This window comes from Dendroctonus ponderosae, unplaced genomic scaffold (genome assembly GCF_020466585.1).
Source record: "Dendroctonus ponderosae isolate FM_Combo_2020 unplaced genomic scaffold, Dpon_F_20191213v2 Dpon_F_20191213_1, whole genome shotgun sequence".
In the NCBI taxonomy this organism is placed as follows: domain Eukaryota; kingdom Metazoa; phylum Arthropoda; class Insecta; order Coleoptera; family Curculionidae; genus Dendroctonus; species Dendroctonus ponderosae.
Genome location: NW_026017110.1, coordinates 37,045,746 through 37,059,551, shown reverse-complemented (window position 1 = coordinate 37,059,551; position 13,806 = coordinate 37,045,746). Strand labels below are relative to the sequence as shown.

The 13,806-nt window shown below is 35.6% G+C and overlaps 1 protein-coding gene across 3 annotated transcripts in view; it reads right to left on the bottom strand.

Moving 5' to 3' along the window:
* Positions 1 to 3,409: 3,409 nt before the first annotated feature.
* The window catches only part of LOC109540725 (protein zwilch), a 39,799-nt gene continuing 29,402 nt past the window's right edge, over positions 3,410 to 13,806 (bottom strand). For all 3 annotated transcript variants that reach the window (XM_019909181.2, XM_019909182.2, XM_048665055.1), the window contains exons 8-13: positions 11,819 to 11,901; positions 6,910 to 7,103; positions 6,702 to 6,831; positions 6,486 to 6,646; positions 6,196 to 6,296; positions 3,410 to 3,684 (exon numbers count right to left, since the gene is read on the bottom strand). In XM_019909181.2, coding sequence (XP_019764740.1) covers positions 3,608 to 3,684; positions 6,196 to 6,296; positions 6,486 to 6,646; positions 6,702 to 6,831; positions 6,910 to 7,103; positions 11,819 to 11,901 — 746 coding nt within the window. In that variant the 3' untranslated portion in view covers positions 3,410 to 3,607. The remainder of the gene's footprint in view (positions 3,685 to 6,195; positions 6,297 to 6,485; positions 6,647 to 6,701; positions 6,832 to 6,909; positions 7,104 to 11,818; positions 11,902 to 13,806) is intronic.

Sequence of the window (13,806 nt, the reverse complement as noted above, 5' to 3'; positions counted from 1 at the left end):
AAAAAAAAAAAAAAAATTTTAATATAATAATAAATTGATGAGATTGGTTTACAGGATGATTTACGTAGACCGTGCATTAGAAGTTTTCCAAGTTACAGTTGTTTTAGAAACTTCAAATTTTGTTTCTGGTCACGAGTCGTGCCGAAACTGCATTCGCGAATTCAAAAGTCCAAACGCTCCCTGGTGGCTTAAATTATAATTACCAGTTAACTAGTAATTTGACACTTGTTTTGTTAACATTGTGTTTACATCTAATTGTGATTTGTTTTGATCTAATTAGCTTTTGCAAGCTTTTAATTTGTTTTCATTCACATTAATTTGTGTTACAAGTGCAACTTTCACTTTTCGCTTGTTTACCACATAGATAAAGACCAACTCCAATAGATAGACAAGTCTCTACTGTCACTCGACAACGAGTAATTTGACGTTCGCAGCGCCCCCATCGGTAATTGAACTCGCGAATATTAGGGGCCCAACAATTTTGTTTGTTTGGTTTGTTTTCTATTTCTGGAGTGAGCGAGTTGGCACTTCTGCATATTTCTCACCTTTAATATAACATTTGAAGTAGCTAAACAGGGTGAACGAAAACTAGAATCTAACTTGATTTTTTTTAAATGGAAACTCCTAATTTTTTAAGCATGATTGGCGTTCCAAATGCGAGTTTGAGCCACCAATAGTTTAGTGACTGATAAAATGGCATAACGGATGTTTACGGTACAAGCTATAGCGAACGTCTATTTACTAAACGGGACCCCGTGGGCCGTGTGGTAGTAATATTTGACGTCATTTCTGTCAAGCATTTACCCATGTCTCCTATATGAATGAAACATTATTGTATCTGATTGAATTTGTTCACTCTTTTGGGGGAATAATTTCAACACTATAGGGACGGAGTATGGTTACTTCATATTGGCCGAAAATGTTTTTTGATCAAAATTCTCTTCCCATTATAAGTTTCTTTGTATATAAGGCGATTTTTAAATACACCACAATTTACAGAATCTAAAGTTATTGCAACACAAACTACCTGTTGGTGTACGCATTGCTAGGCCTTAACTTATTTAAAAAGGTTTAGTAACGTTTATTAGGATTAGAACAGTTAATTTGTTTTGGAGCGAAGTTTTACCCACATATTTTTTATTAAAATGATGGTTTTAATTTAAATAGGAAAATAAGACGATAATAAAGTTAAAACTAATTTTATTTACTAAATATCACTAAATTCCAAACACTTTATAAAAAATGTAATTACTCAACAACACAACATCATATTGAAACGTATTATTCAAATTAAAGATGAAATTATTCACACACATTATTATAAAATAATGTCTGACCACGAAAGATGAACATCAATTGACAAGCAGGCCATTTTCCCAATATATTAAAAAACGTTTTTGACGGACTCATTGACACAACATTCAAATAAGATTTCTTTTATATCGACTCATTTTTGTCACTTTTTTGTCGTCTTGCGTGAATCAGATAAGTGTCATTTGTTGAGAAAATTAGAATTTCTCGACATTCACCAGTTGAAATTTTAAGTGATATAAATCACTTAACAATAATATTTCTTCAAAAGATGGCTTGCAAATTTAAATTTTTTTGATAACGCGTTTTTTTCTTTGTAGAATGAAATCATATTTGCTTTGACATGTATTAGAAATAGTATAATTTTTATTGATTTGTAAATTGCTGCTATTTACTTTTTTCTCAGTCCGATTAGCTAATTCAATAGATTTAATTAACAAAATTTATTTTTTTATTCTTCGGACGACGTGGCTGGGGGAGAATATAATTATTTTGACATTAAGAAATAGTCGAATTTAACTTATGTAACTCACAAGCTAACGTTTTTATCGCCGACGACATAGTCGTAATCAGCAAAACACTCAATGAAGTAAAAGTAATGACAGCAACGAAAGCCTTATCTAAGCCTCGCAAGAGGTAGTACTAGAAATGAACACTGCAAAAACCAAGTGTATGAGTCTAAGCGCGGTAAACCTACTTACCTTCGAAAGCCAACAAATAGAAGAAGTAGGCGAATACGTTTATCTGGAGCATCAGATCAGGCTTGGGAAAGAAAACCAAAATGCTGAAATTACTAGAAGAATGAGCATAAGCTGGCCAGAATTTGGAAAGCTACGTTTTATCCTTTTCATATAAGCATGAAAAGAAAAGTGCATGACGTGCATTCTCCTTGTACTGACGTATGGCCTGGAAGCCATGACGCTAACGATAAATGGTGCAATTATTTGAGAGTCACTCAGAGGGTCATAGAACGCGCATGGAACGCGCAATGCTAGACATTAGTATGAGAGACAAGATAAATACCCATAGAAAATAAATATGTCGACGCACGTGATTCAGTGCATGGCAGAAGCAAAGTAGAGATGGGCAGGTGACGTGGCGAGTCAACCAAGAACACACAAACGTGGCAAAGGGAGACCCCGGAAAAGGTGGAATGGATGATATTTATCGGAAAGCTGGGAGAGGATGGTAGCACATTGCACTAGACCGTTAAAGATGTAAATTGGAAGAGTAGGTTCAGGAGTGGATACGTCTAGGCTGTTGATGACTTATATACTGATCTCGTAGAAAAATGTAGATTTCGACTAGAATAGGTCGATGGCATCAGCAGCGACCCAAAAAAATTAGAAATAATGCTGCATGAGCTCGAAGAAGCCTCCTAGGCTATGGGCCTGAAAATTAGCAGTGTGGTATTCACCATGGGCAACCATACTCCGACGAAAGTCAATGAGTATGTATATCTTGGAGACAACATCAAACTGGGAGAAGACAACCAGGCAGCAGAAATCACCATACGTGTCGGCTTAACCTGGCCGGCATTCGTCAGGCACAGTTCTATTCTCTGAGACCCAGGGATTTCCATAAACCTCAAGAGGAAGATATATGATTCTTACATCTTGCCGTCGCTACGTATGGGCTCGAAACTGTGACTGTACCGATACACAGTGCAAACCGACTCCAGGTTTGCCAGCGAGCGATAGAGCGGGCGATGCTGGGGTCAGACTGGGGGATTAAATTCCAAATGAGGAAATTAGGGAGAGAATAGGGATCGCAAATGTGGTAGAACAAGTGGTGCGTATTAAGTGGCAATGGACGAGTCACGGAGCGAGAGACAATATCAAATGGACTAGAACCTTATTACAATGGAGTCCACCAGGATCCAAGAGAAGTGTTGGCAGACGTCAAGCAAGATAGCGAGATGACTTCGGCGCCATGCGGGGAGGAGCTGGATGCAGACGGATTCCAGCGGAGGTCTGTGTGGTGGAAATTGATGGAAGAGGTCTATGCTCAGGAGTGGACGTTAACAGGCTAAGAAGGTCGAGGAATCAGCTACATTTGTACCTGCTGCTATGATTGATGATGCAAGTATAAGCACTCCTGATTTAAATTATGTATTTATATTGTTTCTCAAAAAATGGGCAAATTAATAAATATTCATTATAAACACAATTATAAACATGCCAAAGTTCTGCAATATAAATTTAACTTATAGTTAAACAACTACTGAAATCTGTAACATCTAAAATCTTAGAAAAGTACTAAGTCTAGGATCTGTAATATTTCAGTAGTAAATACACTAACACAGTTTTGTGTAGCTTCGATTCATCTTGGTGACATAAAAGAACGGACCATCAATATCTGGGGGTGGAACATCTAAAATACAAAAATTATAATTTTCAAATAAGTTTTTCGGTTGTCTGACATCATTGAATTTTGCAATAAATTTCTACCACTGATGCACTCCAGGTACAGGGTGTTTCCTCATAAGTTGACACTCCCCCTAGATCGTTTATTTAAAAAAAAATGTGAAAGTGACCAACACAAAAGTTGTTTAAACTTACTCAAATTTTATAAATATGAATTTGAAATAAAAATATAAAGCACGGAAATGTAAAAATTTTACATAAATTATTTTTTTGTATGAAACACCTTATATATTTTTAGAGATTCCAATAGTTTTTTTCCTGATTTCAAAATATATATTTTGCCTATATTTGTATTAGCCGTTTTTCCTATATTACGATTTAAAAATTATCAATAGCAACAAATCAAACTAGCCTTGAAATTCGACAAGGCGCTTCATCCACCCCATAACGTTCGCCCGGTAGCAATTTTTTAAAATGAAAATGATATCTTGATTGGACGAGCGGGTCCGATCCAATGGCCTCTAATAAGTCCAGACATAACGCCTCTTGATTATTTTCTCTGGGGTTATCTAAAGAATATTGTGTATGAGACACCAGTTAGACGGCTTAAAATAGTGATTGCAATTAACGATATTATTAATATTAACCATAACCAATATATTCAAAACGTTATAGATAACATTGAAGTTTTGAAGCCATAGAGCTCTAATTCTGTTATGTTTCCTTCCTATGGTTTTTTGTTTCATTTCAGACTACTTTAATTTGTTGCTATTTATAATTTTTAAAACGTAATATAGGAAAAAAAGGTGCGTCTAAAAATATACAGGGTGTCCAAGATAAATACGTATTGCATGGGGATCTCCGAAACAGTAAGAGATACGAAGAAGGAAAGTAAGACTCTATAAGGAAAACTAGGTAGAGTGGCAGTGAATGTACGGCACACAACTTGTACAGTAACCTTTCCATTAGGCCTGGATAACCCAGTGAATTTTCAGGTGTCCACATAGCGACACGGATACGGCTTGCCGTATTAATACAGCGACACAATGCGACACACTTTTTAAATGTTGGAAAATAAAAACAGAAGATGCTGTTTCGTGATGTCTAGTGGTTTGTAAGTTCGCTAGCGGTGTTTATAAGCGGGGCGGAGTGTTTAATGTTTTTTCTTTGGTTTTACTGGAATGAAGTGGCAACATGTTTTCTTCTTCTAAAGCCTATTTGTCTCACAAGTGTCTGTGATTGGTTTCGAAGCTGCTGGGCCAGCCATAAATTATGACCGACTTTTGCTCCTTTATGTATGCAAGGTCTGACAAGTTAGTTTTTTGGCCTCATTCGCCCACTGACTTTTCATGTAATCCGGTAGTAATCAATAGGCAGGCATTTACCTTTTTGCTTTGTTGAAATATCGAAATCCCAAATGTTGTACTGGTACCTGCGACCAGTATCCAGTACGAGCCATATCGAACCGAGATAAATAAGAATTCATCAGTAATCAGCAGCCAAGTACTTTGAGCACTTTCGCTCTTGCGGCTTAATAACGTAAAATAATCCCTGTTGAGAGGGTAACTGCGCTTGGCCTTCACAAACTGTAATTCGAAGTCTTGAATGATATTAAATTTTAAGTGTTGTTCAAAGTGCCGCGTCGTAAGAGGCCAGGTGTCGCGCCACACAGACACCCAGAGCGGCATCAACACGCAAGTGTTCTAAGACACAGTATTACCCATGCCTACTTTCCATATAAAAAAAGAGCATTACCGTATTTTGAAGCTTATTAAATGCTGCATAGGCATCCGTTACGTACGGCGGGATCAGTTGGATTTTTTTGCCAGGCTTTAAGATAGAAACTATTACAGTGTTTTTCCAGTCCTGTGGCAAATGCTGCAATTTAAGGACTGCGTTGACTATTTGTACTATTAGCACAATAGTTTTCAAAAAACGTTTTTAAAGCGCAAATACGAGATGCCCCCTGGCCCTGTGGCTTTTCGGCTACGGAGGCGGCGAAGATACGAGTCCCATGGGGTTGTTATATAGGATTGCAAAATCCAGGGTGATATAGGATACTTCCGTTCTACAAAAACAGCGGTCTGTCTTTCTATTTCGTTATCCTGAAGGGCTGGTTGGACTTTATGTACTTCTGCCAAAAAGTCGGCGAGCAGCTCAAATTTGTCACTGGTGGTAATGAAACTCTGTCTCTCTTTTTCAAGAGCGGAGACTTGCTCGTAACATTTTCGGAGGCTTCTTGACAGTTTCCACAAATAGTTGTCACGGTGGGCCAGATTGCGTAGCTTTTCCGCCCAGGTAAAAATCTTATATGCAGAAATTTTACGCTGGATGTGTAGTGCAAGCTCTGCTGGTCTTATACGATCAGCATATTGCCTGAATCGCTGCCAACGTGAGTAAAGTATCGACTAAGACGCGCCGGTCCACCCTGTACATATACGATTTAATACTATTTTCATTATTGATAAATGGAATGTAAAAACATAAAATTTGGGAATGTCTGATATTTTGTACTTACGAGAGATAATTTCTGGTGGGTATATTGGTTGAGGAGATAGATGGTAAATAGTTGTTTCACGACCGGATTCCATAGTTAATGTCCATTGAGATGGAAGCATGCTGAAACGTAATTTTGTTTTTAAATTATTTTGCAATGAATGAAAATTCGAGGATCTGAAAACTGTAAATTATGATACCACTAACTTTGACTACTTTGGGTTTCAAGTAACAGCTTTTATACCAGACAAGGTATATTGAGTACAGAGGAAAAATACTTTATTATAAATATATTATATAATTATCACTTACCTGTCAATAAACGATGCATAATTGATGTCTAAATTGAAGTGTACGGCGTGCAAGGGAGTGCTAATTATTTCCTTGAAATCGGTAATTTTACTTTTATCGAAAATATACTCCTGTTCAATTGACTTGCAGAAGGGTTTGTAACCATCTTCGCTCATATTCACCTAATAATTCCATATTTTAAGGATTATTGAGCAAAACAAGTGGAAAATACTCTACCTGATCTTTTACTAAATAGAATAATTCAGAGGCGACATACAACTGACACAAATATGCCAGTTGTTCTTGCATTTTCACAATTGTTTTGTTGAAAGTTGTAGATCTGAGCGGTGGAGTAGTGGAAATTGACCTAGAAACACAGTCATTAAAGTGATTGTCCGATGTGATTTAGACGTTCTGAAAATATACTTTGATTCAGATTACTCACTTCCAAATAGAATCCATATGAGTTTTATCGAAACCGGGGAATTGGGAAATAATAGTTTGAAAATCTAGTTTCAGTTTCCGAGCACCCAATTCGAAAAGAAACTCCAGACTTTGTTTTACAGAGTTTTTTGGCATTACCCGGTGGCCTTCTAATATTCGTTTTATCAAAATGCCAATGTTATCAGACACATCCACCTAGAATACATTTAGGTTTTACCAATATATCGAAAATTATTCGATCCGTTACTCATTTTCATTTGAAGCAACTATATTCAATACATTTTATTACTTAGGTATTCTTTATTATTTAGGTAAATGCGTTTTTATTATTTAAGTAATTAAAATGTCGTGACGATAATCCATTAACACGGTTACATGCTTTTGCAGACAATTTATATAATTCAAGTTATATTTCGTCATCAGATCCCTAAATGATAAATGGAATAAATACGGGTTGGCAACCAAAATACTTAACACGCACATAAACAACGGCTTTAAAAAAGATGATTAACTGATACCAAAAATCACCTATTACTCGATTTAAAAACAATTTAAAAAATATTTGAAACCCATCGTCGTAGAAAAATTAGTTGAACTAGTTGCCTATGAAAAACTATTAAACTATTGTACAGGACATAAAATAATAAACAAACATCAATCAGGGTTTAGAAAATTTCATTCATATGACTGTTATACAGTTGTTGCGATACACCTGGAAGCATGTAAAGGATGGTGGTGGGACCTAGGCCTGGGTAACACTGTGTTGAGTTGCGCTATTGAGTTGTTGCCGCTCTATGAGTTAACGAGTAATAACTCATCGGTTAATGGAGTTATAAGTCATTTATTAAAGCTTTACGAGACCCTGAGACTGGAAATTTCACATCTTAAAAAAAGGACATCAACATTTTTTTTAATAACGTTTAACTACTTTGTACAAAAAACTTAAAAAAGTCATCTAGAGTTTCCCAGCGACAGAACTGAGTCCAAAGAAAGTCGACGAGTTTTCTTGTAAAATCGATTTTTTTGTTTGCCAGTATTTCACAGTAAAACGTTAGAAACGCGGTTTTTCTGTTTAGAGACTGTTGTTTAGAAATATTGACAAAAAATTGAAGAAACCCGAGTTTCCAAGAGTTTCCCAAATAAATGATTATAAACGTTCGCTTTTTCAATTCGGGGAAATATTTTTGGAAAGACCCAGAAATACCTGAAAATTATCAGTATTTTAAGTAAAACTAAAAAATAATACGATTTTTGCGTAGAAAAAATAGCTTAACAGTAACTTTGTTAACACTGGAATGACCTGAAAATTTTAAGGAACTTTAAAAATGCAAAGCAATGAAAGCAAATTTTCAAATAATTTTTTGTAAACTTTTGCTCTGATCGTTTTAAAGAAAATCCCAATTACTTTCGATAAAAAATGGAATACATTCATTCGGTTTTTGTGCCAAATTCGAAGCTGAAATGGATTTTCTAAAGTTCTCTGCAAACAGATGAATTTTCTAGCAAAATTAATTTTGTGATTTTTGGTTGAAAAGGCCCCATTATTGTCAGAAAAGAAGAAAATCATCAGAAAATAATGGTTTTTTGAGTTTTCGATTAAAAACTTTTAGGTTTATGATCGGTTTTGGAGAAAACCTTAGTGGTTTTCGGGGAAAATGGGAGAAATTTATTTTCCTTTTTGTCCCGAATTCGACGCTGAAAAACGTTTTTGTAAAACTTTTACAAAGCTATAAATGTATCTTGTATTTTTTTGCATAAAAGACCTCCAGATCGTCAGTATGTTTAAGTGAAACTCTACAATATAGAGCGTTTTTGAGTGGAAAGTAACGCAAAAAAAAACAGTTAAAACTAAAAAACCAACATTTTCTTAACAAACTCTACAGTCTTCAGAGATATAGAGTTGCCGAGATTCCCAAATAATCTGTTATACACTTTCACTTATTGTGTTCGTTTTTTGATAGAAAATTATTTGAGTTTTGTTACAAATTCAAAGCTGGAAAGAGATTTCAAAACTTTTTACAAAGCAACGAAAAATCCGCATCTTATTTTAAAATTTTTCACGTAAAATACGTTAAGATTGTCAGCATTTTTCAGTGAAACTTTTAAAATTGAACATTTAAAAGAAAGAGTAACTAACTAAAGCAGGAAAATTCCATATTTTTTTTAACAAACTCCACAATCTTCAATATAATTGTTCTAAATTCGACCGCTGAAAAGGGATTTCAAAACTTTTTAGAAGGATTCCAAATTTATTTCATATTTTTTCGCGGAAAATAACTTACGACTGTAAACATTTTTAAGTGAAACGTTTGAAAATTGAGCATTTAGATGAAAGAGTAACTTGGCTAAAACTGGAAAATTCTGAAATTTTGAAGAAACTTAAAAAATATGATTAATAAATGACCCTTAAAATAAATATAAAAACAAGTAAAAAAAGTCATGAACATTTTCGCAGCAACGGAACTGAGTTACTGCGTCGGAGCGTTGAATTGGCGCACCAAGCCATTTGCGTGCACTCACTGCATTACCCAGGCCTAGTGGGACCACTGGGATTGTATTTCTTGACCTAGAGAGCATTTGCAACTGTATGTAGGAAAAAGCTCTTGGAAAAATTGAAAAAAAAATGGGAATTGATAGAATAGTTTTGTATTTTGTCAAACCTTACTTATCTCAGAGATATATATATAAAATGTAATAATATATGTTCAAATAAAGGAAAAAAATTCTCATGGCGTTCCTCGGGGAACTGTTTTTGGGTCATTACTTTTTGTGTTTTGTATATTAATGATATAACATCAAGCTTAGATCTTTGTCAAATACACCAGTTCGCTCATAATAGTCATATTTTTTAGCTTTGAAGTCCATTAAATGCTTTTTAACACTCTCAATGATGAATTAAAGTCTGTATATGCTTGGTGTTGGTGGAAGTTGGTGAAAATGAATTAGGACTAAACCTAACAAAGTCGAAATGTATGATCATTGGTAAAACAAAAACAGATAGAGAAAGTTTTATTAATAATTATCGAATTCAGATGACCAACGAAAATATTGAATACGTAGACAAAATGAGATATCTCGGTTTTATCTTAAACGACCAGTTAAATCTAAATGATTATTTTGAATAGATAATTGGTAAAATATGTAAAGTTTGCTTTTTTGTCTAGGTTGAGGTAAGTATCAGTTGGCTTCAAACGCAAATAAGTTGAGTTTTAATAGCATAATTAAACCACATTTTGACTATTGTGGATCATCGCTTTATCTTGGATACAAAACTGACATCGATAAGCTGCAAGTGCTTCAGAATAGATATAAACCCATAAAAAATATGCTGAAATCTCTCAATTGGCTTGACATTGAACATAGTTTCCAGTACCAGCTTTGTCTTTTTATTTATAAGACAGAGCGTGGTTTTCAACCTTTATATTTGCATGACTTTGTAACAATAAATGGTGAAGTTCATAATTATCATACCAGGCATCATCACAATTTTCATATAAATATGATTATAAAGAACTTCACCCCATTTGGGTTGTTTGATAAGGGCCTATCATTGCACGAGGGTTGTTTAATAAGTCAGTGACTTTTTTAAATTCTTGCGCAGTAACTTTAAATTTAACACTACTCCCGTCAACTGTCGTCTGTTAGTAGAATGCAGTGACATTTTGAGCCATTTAGTTCGTGTTTAACAGTCATTGAAATGAGATGACTTTGTCAATTTGGACGAATTCGATGTTGACTTGAAGCTAAAACGGCCGCATTTGGCCAACAAAAGTGCTGTTTCATCAGGACAATGCACGGGTGCACACGTGTGTAGTTGCCATGGCAAAAATTCATGAATTAGGCTACGAACTGTTACCCCATCCAACATATTCTCCACATTTAGCCACCACCATATATATATATATATATAGTATTTGGTATATCACATCCTGCTTTTTCCGGGGTATGCTCTTGGACCAAAACCAAACTTTCGAGAAACAAAACTTTCGAGACCACCATAGACGACCTAATTTTAGTTCAGTTATTGTAGTTTGTTTTTTCTTGTGATTTCCTTTCCTTGTGATTCTTGTGTGACCTGCTAGATACTACCAGCAATAAGTACCTGGCATCCGTCTACGTGATAGATACCAGTCCCGTCCAAAATTCAGGGAGAAGGTCGTGATACCATTCCGGCAGAGAATCTCCGGAAATACCATCCGCTCGCAACTCGAGCGAATGGAGAGAGAATCTAATATCTGGAGAGTGATGCTCCTATGTAGACACGTTGTCATAAAAATATTCTGTATAATTTCACAATTTAATTTCTATTTAACGGATATTAGAATCTTCGAATGTAAGGGTAAGTGTAATTACTGTTTTTCTGTTTTACTATATTGCACTATCCTCATTTTAAAACTTTAAGACTTTTGTTAATTAATGATCCAAATCACACTAACATCAATCTAAAAGGGTGTTTTACAATCGGCAATTTTCTTGCAGCTATAATTTTAGTACGGTGCAACGTTAAACCTCACATTTAGACAAATCGTTTGTTTGTTTGTTTATTTCGTTTGAGGTTACAAGCATATTGTCAAGGGAATTATTGAGATTAACATAAGTTCCAGTTTATTTCGATAAAAAACAAAAATATGCAAATATGCAAGGCTGGTGTTTTATATTACTATGAGTGAACAGTTGGTAGCGTAAAAAGAACCAGAAAATTCACTAAAATTGCGACTAGCTGCCAGAAATTTTTGCAATTCGAGAGCCGGCAACTCGAGAAGCAATAAAATGTGCAAGCGTAGAACGAAATATTGCGTGCAAAAAAGTTGCGGGCAATAAAATTGCCGACTATAAAACGCCCTTTAGTGATAATGTTTGACATAAGTACATAGCATGCTTGAATAGCTACAGATTTAGAACCTACTTACCAGACAGATGTTCGATCTTATTTCGAGTAATTCTGAGAACAAAAAACTAAAACTGTAGTTCAACTCTGATACATTTTCACAGCCTAGAACAATAAAAATCATAATGCTGCTGCTATATAAAAGATGTTGAAGCAAGTCGATTTTCCAAGATGAACAGACTTATCGATTCTGACAAGGGATGTGCTGGAATAGACAGAAAACCATGCGTTTGTTCCAACTAGTTTGCGATTTTTCTACAATACACACTTGCAACAAAGTCAACGAAATTATTTGTAATATTTTGTAAATAAGCAAATAATTAAAAAAAAACTATTAGCTTTTCCAGCAAAAAGCTTTAACTTTGCATTTTTTCGGCTTATGTCTTCTTATTTCTTTCTAATATGGATACATATTATTAGGCTATTGCCTATTCATTGCGAACACGTCCTCTCCGGAAGATAAGGTCTAGCGTTATCTCCAGCGCGCGTTTTGCTGGTCTTCGCTGTGGTTTCCTTCCCACTGAATTGTTCATTTTTGCGTTTTTGACGAGTCTGTGTTGTCCTGGATTCTTTCTACATGTTTGTTCCATACTCTTCTTAGCCGTCTCACCGATCTTCCTATGTCCTGTCGCCCGCATTGCATTCTGATGTCCTCACGTAGTACTCTATCGTATAGAGTTTTGCCTTGTATGCTCCTTCAACTTAAGGTCTTCATTTCAACTGTTTTCATCATTTGTAGAGTTCTGCTTGGAATTTGGTCTTGTTTCTGCTGCGGAAGTTATTAGTGAAGGTGTTACTGCCGCTTTATATATCTTGACTTTGCTTTATTGACCGTATTTAGCTATTTGTTTTTCCAAACAATTTCTCATTCGCATTCGAGCGGTTTTCATTGTTTGCTCTCTTACTTCGAGAGGTAGACCTCCATGGCTCGTTATCTCTGCTCCCAAATATCTGAAATGGCTTATAGCCACAGAACACCGCCTGTAGCCTAACAACTACGACTGTTGGCCCCAAGACCGGATAGTGTGGAGGGTTCACAGGTCAGGTTAGCAGCCAACCTATGTTAAAAAAACCCAATACAGCTCACTGATTATTTGATGGTATTAACCGAACTAAAGGTAAAGTTTCGGTGGTGCGATTGAGACTCGCGGCTTAATTACCCCTTTAACGTACTTTGCACATGAACGGTTTCGGTCGTACGTTCCGACTAGAGGTGCAGCTAATGCAGTTCAACTGGTAAATTTGAAGTTTTGGATCAGCCCACCATATGTGCCGATATAATTCCTATGTTGTCTGGACCATGGCTCAAGGAGATTAAAGATTATTTGATAGAAATATCCGATTCTTCCCAATATGGCCCAATTGAATTATTATTGGGAGCAGACGTGGCAGGTGTTTTTTTACACAGGAATTTGACAGGCGTTGCCCTGTGGATTAATCGCTTTCGAAACTCATTTTGGATGGACATTAATGGGAAAGGTACCAGATTATCAATCACGCTCTGATACAGTGGTAACTACATTGAATCTGCTTGTCAAGGATGCTCAAATCTGTAATTTATGGGAACTAGACGTTCTGGGTATCCAAGATCCTATCGAGAAACAGAACAGGAAAGAAACTGAAATGGCAGCCAACGATTTTTTTCGGCAAACCATAATTACGGATCAAGAAGGGCGTTATGAAGTTCGACTTCTTTGGTTGAAGAACCACCCTGCACTTCCAAGTTACTACAATATGGCTATGAAACGATTAAATACTACCGTACATCGCTTAAAAGACAGTGATCAATTTGTAAAATACAATAAAGTGTTTGAAGAATGGATGGATGAGAAGATTATTGAAAAAATTGAATCCCTGGAATCTGATGACTTAAATCAAGGACATTATTTACCTCATCGGCCTGCAATTAAGGAAAATGGTACAACAAAAATACGACCTGTGTTCGATGCTTCAGCGCACGAAAAGGGGAAACCATCTCTGAACCATTGTCTGGAAAAAGGCCCTAACTTG